Here is a 26,789-nt window from a genome sequence, read left to right on the forward strand (position 1 = left end):
ATATTATTATTTTTTAGAAAAATTTTACAAATTTTTTATTAAAATATTTTTATCAAAATATAAAATTTTAAAACGTAAAAGTACTCACAATCTTGAATTTTTCACCACCACATTGTTACGAAGATTTAATGGCAAACATTTTTCCAGGAAGCTCATTTTAAACTTTCGGCGGGCTTTTGGCCTTAATTAGCGCTGGACATGGCTCTCAAAGTCCAGCCGGAAGATATCATACAGTTTAAAGGTGTAGTAGTGGTGTAACTAATGCCTCAATATTTTTTAGTCCTTTGGTGAGACGGCCTCGTTTATATACATAAAATATTAGTAAAAATTGTCGGCGTGCGATGAATTATAAATCAACTAGGGTCATTGACACATTGTGTAACATAAAAGTTGGTTCTCTTTCAAATTCTTCAGTTAGATGCGTTACTAAAATCTTTACTCGTTTGTGAAGCTGTACTTTAGATATGTTGACTGAACATTTTCAGTGGGGCTGATGTTGGGCCTGAATCTATTCGCCTCGAACGCAAACATGCGGTAGAATGTTGAAACATCTAGATTTGAAAATTTTTGCCTTGGTAGGTTTTGGATTGCTCAGATCTCACACTGACTGACAACCAAATATTGAACGCAACATGACTACAATCTGTTTAACCTGACTTGAACATGACAGTTGAAACTTGTTTTAACCATTGATAGATGAGCGTAGTTTCTGCAACACCCTTTTGAGCCACTTTGGATCGGATCGGATCGGGTTTTTCCCACTGAAAGCCTCACGCAGGAGGCAAAATACGTGGGAACTCTTTGTTTTAAACAGTATACCAGCAAAAATTTTCCCTTCCCTTCCTCCTTTCTTTCCTCTCTCTTCCCCTTCTTCCCTTTTTTCAGTGTTTTTAATTTTGCTTTCGGCTTGTATTTGTATCTAAAGAGTATTGCAACAATATTCCTTCGATATTTCATATTTACATCATATAATATTTATTTCTAATACTGCTATGTGAATCAAAAAAAAAAAAAAAAAAAAAAAAAAGAAAATGAATCAAATGCCATATACAAAATATTTACAATGATATAAATACAACATTGATTACAATGTCCCCGGGCCAAAAGGTGCCAAAAAGGGTGTGCCGAAATTATCAAATTCCATCTCTGATTTCTCGAGTGGTTCTAGGCCAGAAAGAATTAAAATAAGCTTTGGTTTTTATTGATGGTACACACAACCCTCCCTCTTGACGAGTATTATAGATTTGTTCGGGCTCTTGCTTATATGTATCTTTAATCACCCCACTGGCTGTAGCTTTGCAAAACAAATTCACTCTTAATTCCTTTCGTCTATCTTTTAGCAATTGTATATTACTACTCTCCTTTATAGCAGATTATTATACTCTCCTGGATATGGGACTCCCAGAGTATATAGGCCGTAACAGTCTAATAAATTATAAGTACTCTTGCGTAGAGTAGTGGAGGGCTTGACTTGCGAATTTATCATTGTCTCTGCTAGAAATCTGACCAAACGCTTCTTATTAGCAGCTTGGCTCTCTTCCACATCATATTGTTGTCACTTAAAAGTATGTGGGTTTTTTGTTAGCAGCCTCCACCTTTTTGTGACACAGGAACTATAAGTTGCTCTTACCTTCCACTAATTTGCTTTTGTAGCGGATTAGAACTTTCAACCCCTCTTTGCAAAGCATGCGGTGACTTTTCGTATCAGTGTTATTTTCAGAGTTATTTTAGGTGGCCATTTTCTATGACTTATCGCACTAATACAGCTAAGCAGTCTGACGCATAATTGCTTTCGCTAATAAAGCTGAATTTCTCTTTTTAATCATCCAATTTATTAACTACGAGTAAAATATATTCCGAGTTATTCACAATATCTTTGCTTAACCTTAGTAAAAAATTATATTGATTATCTGTTGCGCTAGCAATATTTTTACCTTTATAATATACAATTTAAAAAGATTTCCCCAGACGCTGACTTTTTAATAATGGATCCAAAAGTTTTCAAAGTAGTTAGTAGTTGGGCCACTTTTTGTCATAATGCTCACTAGCAAATTTGGTGAGAATCATTAAATTTTTGTACAATTTCACAAGCTTAGGTTAGCTATCTGCTAGTCGTGACAAGATCCTGGATTGTATAAAATTATGTAAGGAAACCTAATCTATTGTCTGTACGAATATTGCCTTTTTAGACATGGACAGTGAATGTTTAAAAGAATTATCTGGGATAAAGGCTGTCAAAATTCATCACTCAAGTGTTTACACATAGAATTAAAAATCTTATAAGGTTTTTAATTCTATGTGTAAGTTCATGGAATCATAGTCGCATACCCTAGGACACTTATATTTTGCTAGTATTTAGTTTCGTGAGTAGCTCACAGAGTAAAATTCGAAGCAACTTAATTTCGCAGCTCTGATGAGTGCGAAAATATAGTGATGTGAAAATAAATGCAGTGGAACAAACATGATTATATTCCTCAGGTTCGGTTCACCGATAAAAAAAATTTCAATTTGCGACTAGTTTGTAATTGTGAACCGCAGGTAGAATGGTGTGGGCAAGGTCGATAATGCAATTTGATCGCTTGCTGCCATTTGTTTCTTGGACTATCAACAGGCCAGTTTTCACTGGGGCAGCTGGCCGGCTGAGCCGCCCCAACTTTTTGGGAATTTTTTACGGTAAGTACAGTCCAACTCGAAAAACTCGCCCTCAGATAAAATGTAACATTTCATCTCAAACACAAGGTCAACTCAAACGGATTTGTTTGGTCAGTTCCAACGCAATGATAAATTCCTTCAGATAACTTGACCTCAACATCCTTTATTCGAAAAGTTATTTGCCCAACGGCCATGGACGCGGTTTTTATCGCTGTAGAATGTCACTTCATTCCAAGCCATAGAGACAAACATCAACTTCTAGTAGTTCTTAGGCATCATTATTATCATCATCAGAGGCAAAATATTTTTGTTAACGACTTTTATAAAGGTTTGCAAAAGATTAAGTTTTATCAATCACCCGCTTGGCCGTGTCCCATCGAAAGCGTAAAAGCCTCCGAATGAACTTAAAATTAAATCCGCAAAATTGATCTTTGTTAAAACGCTCAAAAGGGAAAGATGTTTTTTTCTGAGCGTATTAACTGCGGTCATGTTTTGCCTATTTTAATTTAAAAACGTCTCGTCAGTCACATCACTTAAAACAAAACAAATCTCAAAAAATTACAAGTTATTGAAGAGGTGTCAGTGGTGAATCCAAACCTTTTCAGAGCCATGCTGCTTGTGTAGTACAGTGGTGTGCATAAACTTGGAATCACCAGTTAAATCTTCAAATATGTATGTTTATATGCTGTTGTCTAAGAAATTCTTTGGAGTTAAGTGCCTCAACCCCATCAATATATATATATATCATTTGAAAGGGAAAATTCTGAAGAACAAGATGATGCCAAATATTCAAAAATATTCTCAGATTTTCATCGCTGGGGGTGGATCTACCGAAAGGCAGACTTATTGCAGGCTATGAATGTTGTTAGTGAAAATTGATAAAATAGGATACAAACAAACTCTTTTATACAAATTGGTGGCCCTGAAAAGGGCCGTTGGGTTATTGTTGGTTTTCAGAAGGACTGGTAAGGTGTCTTGAGCTGAGCATTAGTATTTTATTGGCCAGCCCTTGTTCTTGATCACCATCTGACACCGTCGAGGCATGCTGTTTACCAACTTTCTGAGCTCTTCAGGAGTGATGATGTGATGCCAAGCATAAATAATCTTCTCTATGAGCTACTGTTTTGTCTTTGGTTTATCTTTGCTGACTATCACACCAATACGCTGCCAAAGATTTTCAATGGGATTCAGGTCAGAGCTTTGTGCTGGCCAGTCTATTACCCTCACATTACTTCTGGTCATCCACTCCTTGACTCTCTTGGCACGGTGGCAGGGTGCATTGTCATCCTGGTAGTACCAGGGTTGCTCGTTGCTGGTGAACAGGCTCCGAGCACTTGGAAGCATGACATCTTCCATGGTCTTGATGTATTTGTCTCCATTCATCATGCTTTCACAAATGGAGAGTCTTCCCACACCAAAAGCTGTCATGCAACCCCATACCATGACTCCAGTAGGGTGCTTGATGGTTGGTAGCGTACAAGCCGGGCTGTACTCCTCTCCAGGTCGTCTCCTCACAACAATTTCCAGAGTGGTTTTGGATGGTAAATGTTGACTCATCACTGAACAAGACTCTTTGCCATTGGGCTGTTGTCCAGAACCGTTTATCTTTAGCCCACTCTAGACGACGCTTTCGCTGTTTCTCAGAAACTAAAGGCTTGCGCCTTGCCTTGCAGCCTTTCAAACCATTTGCAAGCAGTCTTCTTCGCACTGTACTGGGGTGAATCTCAATATCTCTGTTGTCCTTGATCTCCTTACAAAGTTGAGTACTGTTCAGATGTCTGTCAGCGAGGGATCTTCGTACCAGGTACCGATCTTCACGGACAGTCGTCTTCTTGGGTCGTCCAGCAGAGTAGGTGGGTTTAAGACTGCCATTGGATCAATGCATTGTTTGAAAGCACATCTTCTGCTGATCAGATTGATATATAATATCTGGCATGGCATCATAATTGGCGGGGAAAATAGAAAGCAAATGGAAGATCCATTCGATATAGAGTGAACAAAACAATGTGATTCCAAGTTTATGCACACCACTGTACTGCGAGTGTCAGTGCATGTGTCTTATTTTCTTTCAACACACGGTGCTCACTGCATTGATTGATGTCACCAGCAAATGATAACGCTAACTAATGCATGTGCATTGACATCAAATTCCTATCACTATAAATCATTCCTAATGGGAAAATAATCCTAAATAATTGCAAAATAATAACGTAATAAATTTTGACAGTCAAATTATTTTGTCGGTTTATATTTTAACGAGGCTATAGTGGTCGTTAAAAACGTTAAAATAAATGTCGCTATAAAATTCAATTATACAGTATCAATGAACAAAGCTATTTAGTTTCGCTTTTTCGCTCGTTTGTTATGATAGTTTAGTTTCGCACATGAAACTTTCGCGAGAGGATGACACCGCGAAAATGCGAAAGTTAGATGCCGCGAATACATAAGTGTCCTAGGGTAGTGTACAACCACTATGCGACTATGATCAAGTCGCATAGTGGCTTGTACAGGCGGTGTGAAAAGTAAATAGATCACCCTGTAAGACTGTAAGAATCATTGTTACTGTTTAGCACTCGAGGTGATTAAATCACTCATTAAACTCTTGTTGTGTAGAACTCATACAAAGTACACATCAAAAGAAAGCTTGAAGGTTGACTTGCAACAAAATTTACATTACAGTTATTTGGTATCAAAAGGGTCACCATGTCTCACTCTGCTGTGTTGTAGGTTCAAAATATGTGAGAATGTGATTAAAAGCTCTTAAAAGCAAAAAACGAACAGTTATAAACAGTTTGGAATCCCTTTATTTGACGATGTACTCAACTCGACGTGGTTATTGTTTTGACACGTGATGTTATCACGTGAAATGATAGGCCAATAAAAGGCTCAATGTAAAATGTTTCGTAGCACTAGTTTATGACAAACACTTCAGGTTCCACTGGAAAGCCCTTATAAAATATGGATGCTCGCTACTTTACAATTTGGTTTCAGCTTGATCTAATCTGATCATGTGAGACATATTTCTCACCAAATGGCGCGAACAATTTCTGCAGCATTTTCCGATCATCACAGGTGACTAACAGGCTCCTCGTGTTTATCAGAGGATGATATGCACCCCATTGAGCTAAGGTTAAAAAATTAAACTGATTTTTAGACTAGGTTTTGAGATATCAGTGCTCAGTGACAGCGCTACAATGATAATGAAATAGACAGTAGACATGATTTTATTGAATGCATTAAGTTTATTTAGGAAAAAGCTTATTTATTTCGACGAATGAGGTTGTATGAAAGTGTAAACAGAAGCACATTGAGTTCAACTACGTTAGATTTGAGCCGTTTTGCGAGGGATTACAACCTGCGACGGTTTTGTGATGGCTGCGATTAACTGTTCGTTTTTGAGCTCAACTCTTTCACTACTGCAAGCCGGATTTATCGGCTCAGGTTACCTTCTCTTTGTGGCCGGAAGCCGATGTTAGTTTACCCATGATTACTTAGCTTTCGCTTAGATAGACCACTAAGATTTGGTCTCCATAAAAACAAGCTTGTTGCTAATGATATAGACTGATCGGCAAGCATTCAAACATTGCTCGTATGTTAGTGCTAAAACTTGCTTAAAAGCTGACTCTTATCTCAAGTTTATCAGACGTTGGAGCACTCGTAAGTTGAAGTATTACTGCACGAAACAGTGCCTAACGGTACTGTTCCGTTAGACACTAGGTTAGAAAGCGTCGATTAATGCGAAACTGTGCCATTAGACACTGTTCCGTTTTAAACAGGAAAGTTGCTGCCGTGTTAAAAAGCACCGTACTGAGTTCTGCGGCCTATACAAAGGTGGTGCCTATGTATTGTTTTATTGTCGTATTTTGGAAAATAAAGCATATGCGGTTTATAGTCCGAAAAGTACGGTAATTTTAACTTGAAATAATAATGCTAGAGGAGTTTTAGAGAGTCAAAGCGAGCAATTATTTTTAACAAGTTAAACTTGTATTTTATTTGCATTCAAACTTAAAGCAGTGATATTACTTAGATCAAAGACGTTGTCTTTAACAATACTCATGTCTGTATGTTTTGCTGAATAAAAAAACATTCTTCGAAGTTACCAACTTACTATAGGAGTGGACTCAGTTTCTGTACTAGCAAGCAGCACAAGTCTGCATTTTAAGTGGTAAACTACTTCAAATGTGCTTTTAATAACATATCTGAATATAAGAGACTCAAAGCTTCATTTTGATATATAATAAATGCAACTTGAAAAAATTGGCTAGCAACTATTATATCCTAGCTATTGAAATTAGTCAAAATTCTAGGGAGGTCTGTTTATTTTTCACACCACTGTAAATAATGTGATAGAAATGATGGTATTTGTCTTCCATATGCAGTGCACCCTCAGGATACAAATTTGATTTGCTTCAGGGTTTGCATCGCATGGTGAAAAATTCATATGTAGGGAAATCATACTATCATCCCACGACCAAACGAGCGGAGCAAAGTATGGGAGTTTTTATGATAAATGCATGTGCACACAACTTACGAAAATTATTCATCAACAATGAGACGAACCCTTGTCCAGAAATTTCATCAACAAATTCAAGCATCGTTTTGTAAAGTCGTTAAAGTATAATTACGATACAAAACACATTTAAACCTATTTAAATATGTTACCAAGTTTTTGTAAACCGTCGGTATTGTTTTAAAACTTACCCATCTGATCGGATTATACACAAATAGACAGATTTATTTAGACGAAAATCGTTATTGAAACTTGTCGAGCCTCACTTTTATAAAAGTTAAGACCGGAAATTGAAACGCCGAGCGACAAAGAATAGAATGATTAAATCGTGCGCATTTCACGAAAAAATAACGTGCACTTTTCACCATTCTATAGCATTGTCAAAGGTTTCGGTGATTAACGTAGGAGTACTGAAATCGTTTCATTTTTGCCGATTTCAAATTAACTGACATTTCAGACACATTTGAGTACTTTGGTATTCTAACTGATGTCCAACGCAGTGTAAGTAAAGGATATGACGATCCCATGACGATGATATTTTTTTCTAACGATTTTTATGAGATTACGATATTTAATTATAAGTTTGGATATTCTTCTTGATACTTCTTGATATTGTTAGCTATGACGTTTTGAAATGTAAACAAAATTGCGCAATGGTTTTCTATTATTACTGTATTACTATTACTAAGTTTGGATATTATTTTTGATACTTCTTGATATTGTTAGCTATGACGTTTTTAAAGGTAAACAAAATTGTTCATTGGTTTTCTATTATTACTGTATTACTATATTAATAATATTGGTTGTTCTAATAATATCAGTGCATTTTACTTCTAATATTGCATTTCTCCTATTGTAGGAGGAGAGATATAAACATATAATCTTTTCCCTTCATTATTGCTGTTTGTCATGACCAAACACATTTTTAAATAGATTTTCTAAAAATCTATATAATAAATATCACTTTTTGATATTGTTAGCTATGACATTTTGAAATGTAAACAAAGTTGTGCACTGGTATTATATTATTACTATATTAATAATCTTGGTTATTTTAATAATATCAGTGCATTCTACTTCTAATATTGGCCAATATTGCATTTCTCCTATTGCAGGGGGAGAGATATAAACATATAATCTTTTCTTTCATTATTGCTGTTTGTTGTATATATAATAACACCCACACCCAGTACATAACAGCTACCATTGCAGTTATCCTATTGCACTGCAGTGCCATTTGACTGCTAATATTGCATTTCTTAACCATCAGTACCCTTTCTTTTTTCCAATATCACTTTGGTCGTGGGCTGTATGACAGTGGAATTTCTAGTATATAATGTATAGAAATCATAGTAATTATATAATGCAAATGCCCCCTGGTAGAAATTGTTAAAAATTTATATAAGTGCTGTACATATTAAAAATTAGTAACACAATAGTATGTTTACCTTGGTAGCTATAGTTATCTACAGTAATTTTATTGTATTTAGTGATTATGATCTGCCATAAAATGTAACATAACAATGTACCATGTGAAGAAAGTACCGTAGGGAGCTCTTACTTTCAAGACAGATGTACGTATATAGCATAACCCTTGAATTCATCTCAAATAAGTTTAGCTTACTAAACACTTACATTTGAAGCTAATTTTTAGTAGGTACAGTGAAACTCTGATAACTCGCCCTCAGATAGCTCGAACACATGGTTAACTCGAATGGAGTTTTTGGTCCGTTCCCCATGCTATGATAAATTGCTTTAGATAACTCCACCTTAACTTCGTTAATTCGAACAGTTTTTTGCCCAAAGGCTACCGAGACGGTTGTTATCGCTTTAGAATATCACTATATAGCCATAGAGATAAAAATCAACTTTTAGTAGTTCTTAGGCGTCATTGCTACCACTGTCGGCAAAATAATTTCGTTAACAACTTTTTCAAAGGTTTGCAAAACTCAAATTTAATCAAATATCTGCTTTGGGATAGCCCTTCGAAAGCAAGAAGTGAGGTAACCTTCGGGTAAACTTAAAGTAAAATGGATCTTGGTTAAAACGCTCAAAAGAAAAAGATGTTTTTTCCTCTGAGCGTTTCAACAGTGATCAAGTTTTGCCAATTTTAATATAAAAACATCCTGGCAGTCACATCCCCTGAAAACTACAAACAAATCTCCTGTGATAGAAAAATCTCTATAGGTTCTGATAAAAATTGTTAAAACATTACATGAGAGGCCCCTTAACTTGCAACAAGCAATCTATGCTTTTGATTTATACATAGTTTGTATATGTACTGATAAATACATGCACTTGTGGCAATGTTCTCATAACTTGAACACTCTGATAACTCGAACAGTCTCTCGGTCCCGTGAAGTTCGAGTGAGCCGAGTTTCACTGTATTTTTAACTATTTACTGAGTTTCAACTTTTCTTCATTGAAATTTTATTACTTATCAAATTCTGTCTTCGCTTGCACTATAACCTTTAGCGAACCTGTTTAAAACATTTTTCAAACTAATTCGGCAAGAAAGTTCAAACGAATGATGGGGTTTTTGTAATAATATGATTTTTGTTAACAGATTAAAGGAAGTTGTCTGACCTGATTAAAGGGATCGCCACTCCAACTTTGCTATTGGTTTTAAAGGGAAAATATTACCATTTTACACACGAGAATTGTTGAACTAAGAGAACACAGTCATTGTGTCTCTTTCAGGCATTGCGAAACTATTTTCGGTGTCTTGGTTATTTTGCCAGACTGCCAAAATTTTGTTGAATTTGTATGATGAAATAACATTCGTATGGCAAGGTGAAAAAATCTTATATCACGGTAGTCGTATCCTGAGGGTGCACCGTATTTAAAAATATGCAAGGCTTTTGGCAACAAGCACTTGAATGTCAGCAAATTCTCTCCATTGTAGGCTCACTTACTGAGGTTGTAACTACAGATGTGTCATTAACTAATCAATGCGAGGAACCACTTGCTTTTAAAGTTAAGACAACTGCACCACGTCGTTATGCAGTGCGTCCCAATAGTGGATCACTTACTCCAGGGGAAACCCTCACAATTTCAGGTTGGTCAAGTTATGCTACACCTTGCCTACAATTATATGACCTTTTCGCTAGTTTGTTCCTTAGTTGTGGTAGACCTTACCGAACTCTAACACCTTTTGACATACTATAGAAGCAAAGCATCATTGTCATTGGCAAGATTTTCCTTGGAGGCTTGCGATTGATCTGTTTTATCAATATTTTTGACTTGATAAAATTATTAAAATATTGTGTTAAATTTTAATTATTATTAGATAGTGTGTTTTATTAGTGTGTTATTATGCCAATACACAATAGTAGAAAGATGCGCCGCAGTCCAAGAAGCCTGTCAAGTAATACCGACTCCATCTAATTGTTCAGCTGTTAATCTTCATTGCTTTAAAGCTTTCAATTCTGTAACATTCGTGGTGTTGTGAAAGATAACATTTTAAGATTGATAAGAAAAGAAATGTAAACACACAGATGGGTCTTGTGTGTTGTCACGAAAGGTAGTGAAACAACCTTGTGCATATCAGTGACCTTGAAGACAAGACACAGCTGTCCAGAGTGAAGCAGCTAATAGAGCAACATGCAAAGCAGTTATTGGCAGTAATGAATACTCTGTAAAAGAACAAGTTTTAGATATTGTTAATATTCCATGTAAAATCGTATTAAAAGCTTCCAGCAACCAAGTCTGCAAAGATTCAGTTTGTACAAAATCTGATTATATATTTTGGTCTAAGGCAAGAGAATAGGATGACATATTACGTAGGTTTGACTGCCTGCATCTGCGCAGCCAATAGAAATTGTCTTGAATATCGGCACTGTTACCTACAGGGATTTTTCCAGGATGGTAAATACCACTAGAAAATATAGTTTTATCGTTTAGCATAAATACCCTGAAATAATTGGGGAAAAATGTTATAAGTTGAACTAGAGCAAGCAATTCAAACTATTATGGCTCTTTCTGTCTCTTTAGGGTGTAACTAAACTACGTCCACCGAAACTAAGTGTACTGAAAGCATTTTAGCAAGCCATCGAGTTATAATTTATGTTTATTATTTATTTGCAATAATAAAGTTTACAAGATGGACTCAAATACATTATATCGGTACAAACTACTTCGGATGCACACTGTGCACCCATCACTCATTAATATATTTCTTACCGTTGTTTAAACTTCACTACTCTATTTAAATATTTGTTGCAAGTCACCAGCTTTGCAGTTTTATTTTTTCATTTATAACTAAAACATACCGGGTTCTTAGCATCGTCTGAATCAGTGCAAAGTCGCTGAAACCTTTTTCTATTATTGCTGATGGTGCTGGCAGTGATACAAACTTCTTTTGATTGAAATTATTTTCAACCAATATTTGAATTGATTGAAATATGACAGACTAATTGTAACAATAAATTTAATCCTTGTCATTTAGGTTGATGGGATGAGCAACACTTCCGAGTGCAGTATGAGTGTAGGTTTTTTGGCTATTCTATGTTGTGAAACCCGTGTTAATTGGTGTGATATACCTGACACAAGTCCATCAACTGGTTCATTCCTTACCGTTTAATTTCCTAAACAGTTGATAAACAACACAAACCCATATTATTTCTTTTTACAACTTAGAAATTTGTCTGTGCTTTTACAAAATTACTATTTACCACTTTTTCCCATGGTATTTACCAATAAATACCAATTTTTCCCAATTTTCTTGAATAAATTTAATAATTGTCGGGAAAATCCAATCCTGAACACCTACCATTGTTGTTGAACATGTTTTAGTTATGAGACAGCCAGCTGATACAGATGTTCCAGAGAAAGCCAGGCATAAATTCATGATTCAGTCTGTCAAAGTCAAACCTGGCCAAAATCTTGCTACTGTTGTAAGTATTGCTAAGCTATATTTGTCGTTTGTGCTGGCAACGCAAATTGCAAGTGCAGAATTAGACTGCAACGCATTGTATACGTGAGCAGCCAAATTTTTATTGTCCTTTTGCTGTATTTTTATACAATTTGCTCTCTAATATGTATCGCTCTGTTCCAGTGGACCGATACTGATCCATCAACATTCATGGAGACGAAACTGAGAGTGCAATTTGATGATGTTCCTCCTTCTAACAGAGTGAGTGTAGCTAGTTTTCTTAATGCTTAATACATATATGCTGTTACTATTGTTACTTTATTACTCCAATGTGTCTACTATCAAGCTTTACCCATTGGCTGCATCCGAGCCTTAACCCTTAGAACCCTTGCCGTTCTTGTCAATGCATGTCAGTAACCCTCAGCAATTTGTTCAACGATCCGAAGTTTTTAAACTTTTATTAAATATATCTAATTGTGCCCTTAACTCTTTCACTGCCAACCATGTACAAATTCGGGTATCTGCCAAGTGCCAGCCATTTTACCGAAAATTGCTGATATTGCTTCATGATATGTAAACGGTATTTTTTCCAATTTCAATCTCTATCTAGATGTATTTTTGTTACATATTTTAATTTGCCAACAATTTAACCAACATTGCTATGCAAAACTTCAATGGATCTATACTTTGTGCCATGACAAAGCTATGTGAAGCTACGATCGATACGAAGCTAAAACGATCCTCCATAATGTTCCTTACTCTTACAAAATTATTACTTTCACCACTATCAGAGACGGTGCTGTTGCTTTAATTATCTGTATAATCACGAAAATCTGAATCTGAATTAGCTATAATGTCATCAACATAACTAATTACCTGTTTTTTGACTCGCGCGCGGTAATTAATGAACTCACAAAAAAATGTTTGTTATTAAATTAGAAATTCTCAAACAAGAGTTTAAAATCGCTTCGTTATTTTAATCTAATTTCATAGACAAATCTTCGGACAACACTGTCAATTTCATAAGTCTTAAAGACCGTGGGTTATGCTGTCAACGAATAATAAAATTAGGTAACTACGCAATTGCTGGGAAAGTCGCAATAATGCATCTACGGCAGTCGTCCCAGGAAAACGCATTTATGCGTCTACGGCAGTGAAAGTGTTAATACAATGATAAAAGGAGAGACACTAGTAAAAAAGTTGGACAACCCACAGAAAATGTTATCAAACAGAAAAAAGCAGTACTTCACCATTATTTGTGCTAAAACTATAAAGGTTCGTATCGATTTTAAAAACTCGTAAAAACATTTACAGTAGTGTCATATCCATTGAGCACATGTTCATCATCATTTCATGACTCAAATATACTGAAAAATTATAGTATGATAAAATTCTTCATTTGCATCACAATAATTTATTACATGCCAACGAACGAGTCATATCGATTTTTTCGCGATATCGTTCTAATAAAATTTGTTATTATAACGAAGGAAGTAAATAAAGATATGTGAAATTTTTTTCAAATGGAAGTGAACCTTCTGGTTTAACATCCTGTGCAAGAATTAATTTGATTGGTTTGCGCTGTTACTTAGAAACAGCTTTTGTAAACAAAGCCATGTGAATGCTGGAATTCCGGCCTTTAGAGATTCTGACATTACTTAGAAACAGCTTTTGTAAACAAAGCCATGTGAATGCTGGAATTCCGGCCTTTAGAGATTCTGACACACCCTACGCAATGCTGGAAAACCGGCTGTTAGGGTTCAAAAGGTTAATAATGATATTACAAACTGAGTTACTCGACTAAAATGCATCATTTTTATGACAAGTTGATTTTGAACAATGTTTTTTTTGTAATTGTCTTGTCACCCACAGCTGCTATTATATTTACAAAGCTAGACTTTTTTGAAATATGCTTTGGTAAATGGTGAATATTTTATCATTAGAATCCCATTTTTGGTTAACAATAAATGGTTTACCAGTCTCTAGTTGGGCTAATTTTGGTATTGATTATGTTTATGTTAATGAGAGGAATTTTAAATATCCTCTGCGTAGAGCAAATCTAAACAAATCTTACTAGGTCTCTCAGCATTACTTTTATTCTTGCACTTTGAACTTTACGTCTGAAAACCCCTCCTATGGCCATGAAGTTACATTGGCGTTGTTTCTAAACATTCTATTATGTATTTCTAAACCATTTTTATACTTTTTGTTGTGATTAACACCTACAAGAAACTCTTGCACTCTACTTGGTTTAACAAATCTCGTGATAGTTGATGTACGCTTTAGTTTGCATTAAGATAAATTAATATGATTTTCTGTAAATACACATATCAAGATGCTGGAAAGTAACGTTAAAGATTTTATCACCTGTATTATGTTATTCATTTGCGCAGTATGTAAAGATACATACTGAAAACATATCGAAACTAGCGTGGCATGCTTCTTACGTAGCTAGGGCAATCAGGCAGGCGATCGTATCCTGCATTATGCAAACATTGGAAATAAGGTTGTTTTCTGATTTATCTATCAGTGTGACTGCAAGTTAAAAAGCTACTAAAGAGCTACTGTTTGAGTATTTAACAGCAGCTCTTCAGTAGTGTCTCATGTTATAAGCACGTCACTCACTGTGACACCTTTTGTAGTCAAGTGTGACAGATGAAGACTACCACAGAGTCTTAGATGACAACACAAGACTATCAAGGCAACTAGACAGTCTTCAGGTAGTCCTTAAGTCACTTATCTTTCAAATGCAGTTTATGTTTCTAGGAAGCCAATAGGGCCACTGTTCTCTGAAAAGTTTTATTGCTAAAATCTTCTGGGCATGGTTACTCACTCTGCTTTACTACTTGCTTGCGATTGGTCAACCAGGTACACCTAGCTAAAAGCTGATCCCTTAGATTTATGATTATATATTTATTGTTGTAGAGGATTTTACATCCTAACTGGTTGTATTTTCAACAAGATGAGGCAAAAAGTTTCACTATCGTTATGAATGTATCCCCTTGTCTTACGGGTTCATGTCTATAGCTTTTAACTAGTCCACAAAGGATATATTTTAAGGTGGTTGTTTGCCTGTAGCTTACACTACTAAACAGTTGATATTTATTCCAGAGTGAGAAGGCAAGTCTGCAGGCGGAGGCTCAGAGAAGGGCTGCAGCCAAGGCTCAACAAGAAATGAATATGCCAGGAGGGTTGTCATTGCTGTTCCACGACAAGAAAAACTTGGTATTGATGCTGGTATTGCTGGCGGTAGCATTTTTTACAGGTCTGCTGACAGCTGAGACCATACTGTCGCCCGCTTCATCAGATATGTAGACAGGCAGCAAGATCAAAACTCAATTCTTGACAGAATCTCACAATCTCCTCTATTAATCTCCAAAGTATATTTTTATAGATGATGCGCAATAATATATTCTTCAGTTCTACCTGTGATCATATGAAAATCTTTAGATGCTGGTAATGCGTTGTACAAAATATCGACGATCAAATATTCACAATCAGTCCATTTACAACCTTACATATATCTGTAATGCTGTATATATTGCGTCGTCATTCCTGTTGTTTTACTTAGTCTTATTTGGTGCTTTTATTTTCGATGTTACCTAGTCCAACTACTAAACCTGTTTTATCTTTTATTTCCTCTCCTAGAAAGCTCAGCTTACAAGAACTGTCCTATATTATGTTCTAGTCATATGCTGTTAATATCTCTTGGGCACTGGCTAGATAAGCTAGTACTTTCTTCAAACTCTTGCATAGCAAAATGATTGGGAATATTTTAGTTTAAAACATTAGAAAATATAATAGAAACACTCTGTGTAAGCCGGAGGTGAATGTGGATGTTATGCAGTGTCACCATCAATACATGACCTGGTTGTAAGCATTTCCAAAGTTCAGTTGCCAGGATTGGGGAATTTTCCAGGACCTCTTCGAGTCGGAAAGGGAGTCTTCACTCTACCAATATTGCAACACAGGCTTATTTATTTGGAAAAGTTACCCTAATCACTAAAGCAAATAATGCAATACACCCGTTTCTAAACTGCTAGTTACGCGAAATGAAAATGTGCAAAATTAAATGAATTTGAAAACGCATTGCGAGTGTTCAGCTCTTAATATCATACGCTACAATTACCTCAACCATCTAAGAATATAATGGCATAGCGAGGCTAGCAACGATTGTTTTAACGATTGTGTGCAAATGACAAATCAATGAGAGTACAGTAGATGCTCCTACAATGTAAATAATCGGTTCCTAAGATATTTGTGTCAAGGGATTTTAAGTCATACAAACCTAAAATACATGTTAATTGTCCAATTCCTCAACAGTATACAGTGCAGTTCTAAACTTACCCCTTTGACCCTGCAAGTAGGAACTCAACTTTAATGACTACAGTAACTGGTATTATTGGTTTGTATTGAAAAAATTTCTATTCATCATTTTCACTTGGCTTAGGGTTCAGGATTAAAGTAAATTTATATTAAATTAAAGGGAGCACACAGCTTAAAGATGTGGTTGTGTCAAATTTGAGTTGATTTTAAAAGAAAGTATTGTTCTTTGTCTATCAGTTGATATGTTGTTTGTTGTGTTAGGCGATTTCATTGTCAAGATATTTGAAGATTAAAATTGATCGCGGTAAAAACGCTCAGACCAAAAAACATGCTCCGACTTGCCCAAAATAATGTAACGCTTGACGCAACCCGTCTCTATCTCTCGTATTCACATCGGCTATTGCGATAAAAAAGTCTAGTCCTATTGGCTCTATTGGACTATATGGCTCTATTCGCTCTATAGCGGCTCTATTGGCATATATTTTATCTTGTATTTGCTCGTGTTGGCTAGAATAAAATTTTAAATCCAGCTACAGATACATTATTACCAATGTCTCGAACAAGGAAAATTAAAAACTTGTCATATTAGCTTCTTCTAAATGCTGTGTAAACATCTTAGTACCGACTACCAATTCTACCGGTCTACGGTAATTATATTTGAGCAAACTGTAGAATAAGGTCTTTGTATCGGCACAGTTCCGTCGCTACCCACACTAATGATATATAGCCCCCAAAAGCCCTGCAGCCTATCCTGAGGGGGGCTGTATATCATCGCCCACACCAAAAACTAATTTTTTACTAAGTAAAATAAGCAAGCGGGGTCTTTGAGAAGAATATGTGGCGAAATCAACTACATCCCTAAGTCGAAAAAGCTTTTTAAAATATGGCCTCTTCAAACGCATATATCTCTGTACAGGAGTAGTCTACAAAGACAAAAATGACATCAAATTGTAGCTGATGTTTTAGCTTTTTATTGGTCTTAATTTCATTAAATCGACCTTTTTGACGCAACCTGATGTTTTAGTTTTCATTGGTCTTAATTTCATTAAATCGACCTTTTTTACGCAACCACATCTTTAATGCCAATTTACATTGATTATTTTCACTTTTTTTTGAATGCCAAAGTCTGTAGCAAAAAAAAGTATTGTACATGTTAAAAATGAAGCAAAACAAAAATATATACCTATTCACTATTAGCCTGTCTTGACAAACTGTTGTTTTTGCGGAGTTGTCCCCCCGTCGAGCGGGCGAGCAACACAAGTTGTGTTGCTCGACGGGGTTTTTTGTTCAGTTGTTTTTGCTTGAACTCCGCAAAAACAACAGTTTGTCAAGACAGGCTAATTCATTATAGACCATAGTAAGAATGGTGTCTGTTTTTCTGTTTGTCTGAAGCTAGGATAAAAATAGCTTTCAATGAGACTAGAATGCGTGACATTCACCTTGGAAGGCCAACACTCCAAGCCGCATCAATCGACCACCTTTACATATTTCTGAATAATTGTGAAGCTACTTATGCTCTGTGCTGTATCGGTGCATCTGACAATCTCTCACGGCACACTACATAGACTGACAGGGTACTTATATTTAACACTACATAGACTGACAGGGTACTTATATTTAACACTACATAGACTGACAGGGTACTTATATTTAACACTACATAGACTGACAGGGTACTTATATATAACACTACATAGACTGACAGGGTACTTATATATAACACTACATAGACTGACAGGGTACTTATATATAACACTACATAAACTGACAGGGTACTTATATATAAAACTACATAGACTGACAGGGTACTTATATATAACACTACATAGACCGACAGGGTACTTATATATAACACTACGTAAACTGACAGGGTACTTATATTTAACACTACATAGACTGACAGGGTACTTATATTTAACACTACATAGACTGACAGGGTACTTATATATAACACTACATAGACTGACAGGGTACTTATATATAACACTACATAGACTGACAGGGTACTTATATATAACAATACATAGACTGACAGGGTACTTATATATAACACTACATAGACTGACAGGGTACTTATATATAACACTACATAGACTGACAGGGTACTTATATATAACACTACATAGACTGACAGGATACTTATATATAACACTACATAAACTGACAGGGTACTTATATATAAAACTACATAGACTGACAGGGTACTTATATATAACACTACATAGACTGACAGGGTACTAGCAAATATAATAAAAATACCCTCTATACATCATTTTCTTTCTTAAGTGTGCCAAGAGAAAAACCATCATTTTTAAGGCTAACTTTGAAACTCATTATTCAAATAGAATTTTAGAACTTTCACCGACTTGACATTTTGTTATATGAAATTTCATATGTAATACAGAATTTATGCTGTTATATAAATTGTTTACATTACGTGGAATTCACATAAATGGAGGTTTACATTATAGGAGTGGCTACTGTAAATCAATCTTGAACTTTTTAAAATTATTCAAACTGATAAAATTCTAAACCTCAACTACTATAAGAGTGAGCAAGTTACTGGTTGACTATCTACTCACCTCCAATTTATTTTTTATATGAATATTCAACCATTTATTGGCATACTCTGCCATCTTCAGAGCATCAGGTGCATTATCACCCTCAGAACAGAATGCCAGAAGGATGACTAAACCTATATTCTCTTCTGAGCTGAAACACGAATGAAAGGTGTAGAGAGTTGACACAAATTTGGGTTTATCACACATGATCCAATGCAGGTCAAAAAAGTGCATATGTAATTTGATACCAGCAGATATTACTGTTTCCAAACTTCTAATTATTTCGGAAAATGAAATTAATTTAATGAAAATTATTTCAGAAATGGGACAATCCAAACTCATTTGACACCTTTTTTTGCTACACTTTTTTGAAGGCAGTCGCTGTAAGTGTACGATAATACTCAGCTAAGCTCTCCCAGCAGTGGTAAAAAATTTCAGCGCAAAACTACAATTGCGATCAGAGATTCTGGTGTACTGCAACTAGTTGACTGCATGAATTGAAAAGTGACTGACAATAAAGCGAGTCTACTTTAACAAGTTTTATTTTGAGGGATATGTTGTGAAATTTGCAAAGATTTATATAGTGCATCTCCAAATTGTTGAAACAGTGGGTGGTAAATTCATCAGCAGTGGGCAATTCCGAACACAATGGAAGCATAGAAACTCAGTGTATGAGAAGTCTTAAAACTGTTTAAAATCTTTAAGAAAATAACTCCCTCTTCTCAAAGAGTAAGGTTATTAATCTTTAATCTATATAAATCTGTCTGTTCGTCTATGATTCGGTCTGTCCAGCTATAGCTATTAAAATCTTGGAATGAAGAATTCGTATCGCTGAAGATGTCATCTCAGAACCTCCGGTTCTCCAGATGACTAGCCAACCAAAATGAGCTATGCGAGACGCACGAATTCATTGGGCGATATAAGTCGCTATTTAGGTTAAATTACGCGTAACAACTGCGTTACGGCACAACCTCACTAAAGCTTGCTCTCACGGCTCTTATTAGTAAGTTTAGCAATACGGATACTAGCTTGCTCAAATTAGCCAATGGCAATGTGACAGGTGAATGGCAAGTGGCACGCAACTACATTACCTACCACTGTTTATAAGCTGTTTTTTAATACCCGTGCAACATATCAGTATGCATTATCAGTATGTATATTAGTAACATATCATATGTGACATTGTAGTAAATGGGATCACACTAAAGCACTTCCTATGTTAACCTAAATTGCTTCAGATATATTCACTATGGATGATCAGGTAGTCTAGTGTACCCATGACAATATTAAATCATTTCTGAGGATGAGACTTCGTATTTGCATGACTGACACGCACAGAATGTACATAAGGTTACTAGTATCACATTGCAGTTCAAAACTTTAAAGGTGAACTTAATGTGATACAAATGAAAATAATCTTTGTTATAAAAAAGCTCTGTTCATCTGAAGCCATGCTAACAGCGTTAGGAAAAAGATTACCTCGCACAGGAATAGAACTCGAACATTTGAAGTGGTGGACCAACATGCTAACCACTGCACCACATCTAGGAATAATTGCGCACATATATATTACACACAACTAAATCTCATGGCGCGTGAGACTGCCAGCGCACTAGTATCGATATAGAGCACAGACATAGACATCAAGAGCTTCAATTGAAAGAATTTTGTGTCTTTGTGGACTCAGTTCAGAAATACATGTATTATTGTTTGAATGAGATTCTTACTTGGAATGCTCAGATTCAGGCAAACGTGCAATGCCTATTCTAGTTGTACTTTAACCAAAGGACTGACAGAATAGAAACGCATAACGCTGCAACTTGAACAAAATAGCCGAAATCATTAATGAGAGAAATAGGCAGCCGCGCAACTAGCGATGCCATTTCGGCACGTATTTTTCTTTTGAGCGTTTTTAGCCGCGATCGAGTTTTACCTATTTTATTTTTTAAACTTCCTAGCAGTAATATTACCTCAAGCTTCAAAAACAATCAAAGATGATGGAAAAATATGGTATATTTTCCAGTAAAATATACCATAATGTTGCGTAAGTTCATCTTTAACCGAATGAAGTTCAGGTAATAGAAATAATAGAAATAATGACACTAATTATTAGAAAATAAAAATAGCTTATAACATTAAAGCAACTAGATGTAGTCACCAGTCTGAAAAGAGTGTATTGGCAATGCCAGATCCAGGCATGCGCTTTTTCATTCTTCCATATTCATCAGGAGAGTCTTCCAGTTGTACATACTCAGCGTCTTTGGGTATTGAAGACCTTGCTGCCTCTGTTGCAAGATATCTATGCTGTGACCTGCAATCCATTTAAAGTAGATGAAAACAAAACCTATTGTGACCTTACAAAACAAAACATGTCTTCTTAGACACCATATATCTTATCTGGCCTATGCTCAGTATAAGCCAACCCTGTTGCTCTCGGGTTGATGACAATTTCATAGAATTATGTTAGCTACAAATGACATGACTCTATGAAAGTGGTAAAGTAAACTTTCCAGCTATTTACAAAAGGCTGAATGTTTTATGGAGAGGTACTTCTATGAAACAAACATATATAATGGGTTAAGTGAATATTATACCAAACAGTAAGTAATAAAAATTTCTTACATCCTTACAAGTTAGTTAATCACATCAACAATCATCCATACAGGCAAATTCAGCTAGATCGCCCGACGACCAAACACATTAAAAACATGAATTTTGTAATCCATGTTCACATTCACTTTTATCACTGATCTACAAACTTTATTGATAGATACACACATAAAATATGTAATGTATTCGTTTCAAAATTTTGAAGCAAATTTAATTATTGTATCAGCATGATACAACAACTAGCATATTAAAAACTCCGAGTATACTATTACCTCTACAGTACCCATGTGACATATAATTATGTAAAAACAGTTTAGTAGAGTTGTCCTATCTTAAATATGCATTTAAGTGAAAAACTTCCAGTTAGGCTAGAAAGAGTAATCTCTGAGCTACACAATGCCATCAAACTTGATTGGTTCACAGCTAATGTGACCAGACATGTGACCTAGGGGGGCCATATTTATTTAGTTCCTTCAAAATTGAAGTAACTCGTTAAGCACACCAGAATTATCAATCTATTACACTATCATAATAGATAGTGTAAGTATGTTAAAGTGTAAACTATTGTAATAATATAACAATACAATTTCAGCTTTCATATTATAAAATATAGGTGAAAATTGATGTAAATTAGGGTGAAACATTGAATATTTTCCTCAATTTCTATACTCTGGGTACTGCCTGGTTAATGAATGTAAACAAAGTTAAGCTATTACATCAGCCAATATTTTTCCTTTAGCTGTTCATAGTTTTACTTTAACTATTGAACAACAGCAATACTACATCTAACTGTGAAATATCAAGAAATAATGTACTTGTCAAAATCTCTAGCATTTTTTCCAAATTACAAACCCTCCTAATTGTTGATCACTGCGCATATGTGCAAACGTTGAGCTGATGAGAAGGACTTTATGAAACTTCTGTTCTTTTACCCACTGCAACAGCTTCTGACGAAATTGTTTTCGCTTGCCTACGACAAACGTTGCCCGCTGTTGTATGAACAACAGCTTGTTGACTTTCGATGCGTATACTACAAAAAATTGAAAATTATGGTTACTGCCAAAACTAGCAGAAGTACTGGTTGCTGCCATGAAAGAGCTACAACCACAGCAGTGTGAAACCTTGCTTAATGCTTGAACACTACACAAAATAATTATTATGGTTGTGCTGAATTCTTGATATTTATATAATATAACATAATATATATAATTTGATAAGATATAGTACAATTCCTGAAACGGGACTCTATTTTTTTATCAAACAACGATAAGCAAATTGATGACAGACAAGACTTGATCAGTAAACTACTGACCGTCACAAGAAGTGCTGAGTCTGCATGTTTTTCCTGAGTCTGCCGACACATATGGATTATTTCCAATGAGCGGAATAAGACTGTCATCATAGATTGTGCCGACAATTTCTGCTTGTGTCGTTGAAATCAGTACATCAACGGTAAGCTGTCCGACATTTCCAACTGAGACAGCAGGCTACAACAAGCAGAAATGACAAACGCAAAAATATAAGAGTCATAAATTTGGAGTAAATATATCATTTTAAGATTACAAAGTGGGCAGAACAGCAATCGGTGTATAAAATAGTCTGTAGTTATCCATCCAGTTCGAAAGAACATCAAAACCGAGGATGAGCTGCCACAAATGATGAAAAACTATAAACAAGTTGTTCCCAAAAGATTTGAACTGACTTATTTTCTAGTTCACAATAAGTAATGCAAGCTCTACATTTGATTTTCTTTGAGTCACTTGAATCAGAGATGCTCAGGGTCTCTAAAATTTCAACAATTTTAATAAAAGTTCAATGGTTGAAAGTCCGTTACTACATGAATAGTGCTAATAGTGTGACAAATCCTTTTCAATACAAACTACAATCATCGAGGTTTTGTAAGCCATAAGCCTGCCATTTAAAAATGTTTGACTTATGCTTGGTCACATAAAAGGCTAATAGCTCAGTGATTGCTGAGTAGCACTAAGTAGAACGAATAAAACTATTTTTAGATCATTCTGAAGTTATCATCAGAATGCAAGTTGAGAGCCATTCAAACCTTACAGTTGTTTTTAAAACACTTATATAGTTTATTTATTGTTGCTCCTAGAATATATTTTCAACATCCCGAGGTATTAAAAATCATCCCCATGGGTCAAGCTTTCCCACAAGAATATAAAATAGGGTTTATATTGTTATTACGTAAGTACTTGTAGTTTCAAATGCTAAAATTTCATGTTCTCAAGTTACTATGAAAACAAAAAAATGTTCCCTTGTTCTTGCTCCGGTAATGGTGCGTAAAGGGAAGACAGCATGAAACTGATTTTCCTTCAAAGAAATGTACAAATCAACAAAAAAAACACAAATAAATAAAATAAATTCACAATCAACAATGCGCTGTTTCAAGAACACTGAAACGGCATTGTGGCACAAAGGTTTTTGCATCTCTCTTTCTAGCAATGAACCTGCATCATAAAATTGCAAAATTAGCTTGAGTAGTGTGATTACATGATTAGTGCCTCATAATAGTGCCATTACAACAGCTTAACACGAAAACATATCATTCGTGCCAATCCACTAGTATGCATGTACACAGATTAAAACATTCCAAACTAGAAAAACTTTATACCTCAATTGTTTTAATGCGATTTGAGTTAGCATACAAATGTTTGGTCTGAATTCTGAAAACTCTTTGTTAGTCTGTGTGTGTCCTATAACTAAATCTGACAACACATAAAAGTGTCTTTCTAAACAGCACTAAGTTCTTCCGGACAAACGCAAAGGCAATAGACCAAAATCCTATTGTAAAACCAAATCTGTGTAACAGTGTGAGGCGCGGAGCAAAAAATACACAAGTTTGTAAATGTGTTAACATGAGTGTTAACAAGTGATAACATGAGTGTTAACAAGTGATAACATGAGTGCTTGTGCTGTCCTTACGATTCAGCGCAATGAAGTCACATTTATATGTTACAATGAAACAAATAAGAACACTGTCATTGTCCAGTACCACATAGATCAGGGTATTAACTGCAGATGCTTGAAGACTCCACACTAGCGCATACATTTATAAAGTAACAGTATTTTGCTGATGTACTAGTCCATATTAACTTTTAAAAAGCACAAGGAGTGAAAATCTATTTACTCTGCACAATGATATACAGCCCCCCAAGAATAGGCGACGGCTATCATATGGGCGGGTTTAATGATCATTCTCTGTTAGGATTGTGCTAGCCTGGGCTTCGGAGCAAACAAAACTCTCGCGGGGCGGTCGCGTTGCCTTGTTAGGTTTTGGAAAACACGACTCGCTGTTATCGTTTCATTAGCTCATTCAGTCAGTAGACCCCGCTTTTCACAATAGCAAACCTTGAATTTCTACAATGTAGGGGTGATACTAACCAAAATAATGGATCCATGCAAAATAAAACATTTCAAATTACCTATTTTTACTAACTTTAAAATTGGTAAAGGTCGTAGTATATGCTTAAAGTTGCATATAATTTACTTGAAATTACCCGAACAACGGCCATTTTTTCTAGTTTTTGATTAATATTTTGCCACCCCTAATAAAAAATGACAAAGTCTTTCATCGTTGTCACATTGTTTTACCTGGCCAATAAGATGGGACAGCAGGCAAAGCTGTGCAGTGTAGTTTTCATACTCAAAATCTAAATATAAAACCAAATTCGGGCTATTATACGATTGTGATTATTAATATCACAAATGCTTGTGAATGGCAACTGGCTGATCATAACGGTGACAATATTGAGATACTATATTTATTTCACAACAAAATGAATTCAACAGATCAGTAAAATAACCACTATAGTTCATTATATTTGTAAATTTACAGGGGGCTTTATTCAGCATATTTGTTTGTTCGGGTGGCGTGTTCGCGTTCATCCCAACAGAGAACGATCATTAAACCCCGCCCATATGATGCCCGTCGCCTATCCTTGGGAGGCTGTATATCATTGCTCTGCATCACTCAATTTTATGTTCATGTTAAAGTAGAGCCTCTAGACCGCCCCGAGTCGGAAGGGGAGACCATCAGGATCAATTGGTAAAAAATGGTTAAATTCTAAGTTCGCGAATGGTTCTCGGTATAAAACTATTTAAAAATTTATCACGGTTACTAGAAATAGCCAAAGGTTGTCCCTTAGAGTTGGTCCGTGCTTGTGGACAATTATCCTTAAAACAAGTGTCAATAAAATCGTTTAATTCCTTCAAAGAATGGTCTGTTGATTATATAATAGTATGTAAAGTTTTAACCCTTTGGACCTGTCTACGTTCTATCAAAGTCACAAGGCCCAACTGCTCTTTTCCTTGTGTGACTCCCTCCCTTCCCCTCAAATTACTTATAACACGCGTTGCCTTGTTCTGGACCATTTTAAGCAACTGTACATATTTCTTTTCGCAAGGGTCCCATACCTTTATTCGAGCTATGTAAATCTTAGTAGAATGTTTGCTGACATACACAATAAATGGTTCACATGTACGATTAAAAACAACAATTAGCCTAACATATTTATTTAATATCTACTAAATGTTAGACAATTCCAATTCCCTTTTTATTATTGATTCATAGTACTCCGTAATAACTTACACTTACCAGAACTAAAGTATATTTCTCGGTATCTAACCGATCAAACTCAGCTTTGTTAACTGCAGAAAAAAACATGCTAAAGATTTAATTTTGCGTGGTTTATTTTTGAGAAAATCGTTGCAAGAGCACCTACTGTTTTTTTAATCGATAACAATCTCACTAATGAACTGAAAGCCAATGGTTGCTTTATTTATACGGAAGTAAACAAACACGAAATGCAGCCACAATATTCATTCTTTAAATTATTAAATTTAATTGAGGTTAATTTATTTAAAACTATTTTAAAATTAAATAAACAACAAACTATGTTAAACTGTCACCAAATTAGTACTTTTGTTCGAAATTTCACAAATAACACAATTTTTCTGCACAAAGATATCCTAAGCAAAAGTATTAAAATCCGAAATATTAGGTATATTCGTGTTTGTTTGCTGATTGCATTTTTAAAGTTGCTGGTTTTGCATATTAGTAGCAATACGTTTAATTGATTAGTTCTATTGTAAGTTAGTACCATTATTTAACAGTGTTACGCCATGAATCTATCATAATTTTAATATTCACAGAAAATAATCGATGTTAATAAAAAGTAGACGCTTGCTAAAACTCTCAGCTGATTTTGTCAGCATCTGAAAACTGTTAGACCCAAATTTA

General features: G+C 35.3%; 2 protein-coding genes across 2 annotated transcripts; one reads left to right on the forward strand and one right to left on the reverse strand.

Annotated features, from left to right (window-relative positions):
• Positions 1-118: 118 nt before the first annotated feature.
• On the forward strand, positions 119-15,854 carry LOC137391039 (vesicle-associated membrane protein-associated protein A-like). Its single transcript, XM_068077379.1, has 6 exons — positions 119-241; positions 10,068-10,220; positions 11,957-12,057; positions 12,219-12,296; positions 14,678-14,755; positions 15,147-15,854. Exons 1-6 carry the CDS (start codon positions 199-201, stop codon positions 15,348-15,350), a joined length of 657 nt encoding a protein of 218 aa, XP_067933480.1. The 5' UTR covers positions 119-198; the 3' UTR covers positions 15,351-15,854.
• On the reverse strand, positions 15,402-26,316 carry LOC137391037 (proteasome assembly chaperone 2-like). The gene is made up of 6 exons (XM_068077378.1): positions 26,145-26,316; positions 22,845-23,019; positions 22,385-22,562; positions 21,081-21,233; positions 18,944-19,073; positions 15,402-15,986 (listed from the first exon to the last, which is right to left on the reverse strand). The coding sequence occupies exons 1-6, from the start codon at positions 26,211-26,213 to the stop codon at positions 15,891-15,893; spliced, it is 801 nt and encodes a 266-aa protein (XP_067933479.1). The 5' UTR covers positions 26,214-26,316; the 3' UTR covers positions 15,402-15,890.
• Between the last annotated feature and the right edge of the window lie 473 nt (positions 26,317-26,789).

The sequence above is a fragment of the Watersipora subatra genome, chromosome 3 (assembly GCF_963576615.1).
Source record: "Watersipora subatra chromosome 3, tzWatSuba1.1, whole genome shotgun sequence".
NCBI lineage: Eukaryota > Metazoa > Bryozoa > Gymnolaemata > Cheilostomatida > Watersiporidae > Watersipora > Watersipora subatra.

Bases quoted from the DNA above. Each gene is read 5' to 3' on its own strand.
- LOC137391039 (XM_068077379.1), top strand. From the start codon at position 199: ATGGCTCTCAAAGTCCAGCCGGAAGATATCATACAGTTTAAAG. The intron at 12,058-12,218 runs GTAAGTATTGCT...GCTCTGTTCCAG, and splicing joins GCCAAAATCTTGCTACTGTT to TGGACCGATACTGATCCATC. The intron at 12,297-14,677 runs GTGAGTGTAGCT...CACCTTTTGTAG, and splicing joins ATGTTCCTCCTTCTAACAGA to TCAAGTGTGACAGATGAAGA.
- LOC137391037 (XM_068077378.1), bottom strand. From the start codon at position 26,213: ATGTTTTTTTCTGCAGTTAACAAAGCTGAGTTTGATCGGTTAGATACC. The intron at 22,563-22,844 runs GTCAGTAGTTTA...AATTTTTTGTAG, and splicing joins ACTCAGCACTTCTTGTGACG to TATACGCATCGAAAGTCAAC. The intron at 19,074-21,080 runs GTGACTACATCT...TTCGTGTTTCAG, and splicing joins AATACACTCTTTTCAGACTG to CTCAGAAGAGAATATAGGTT.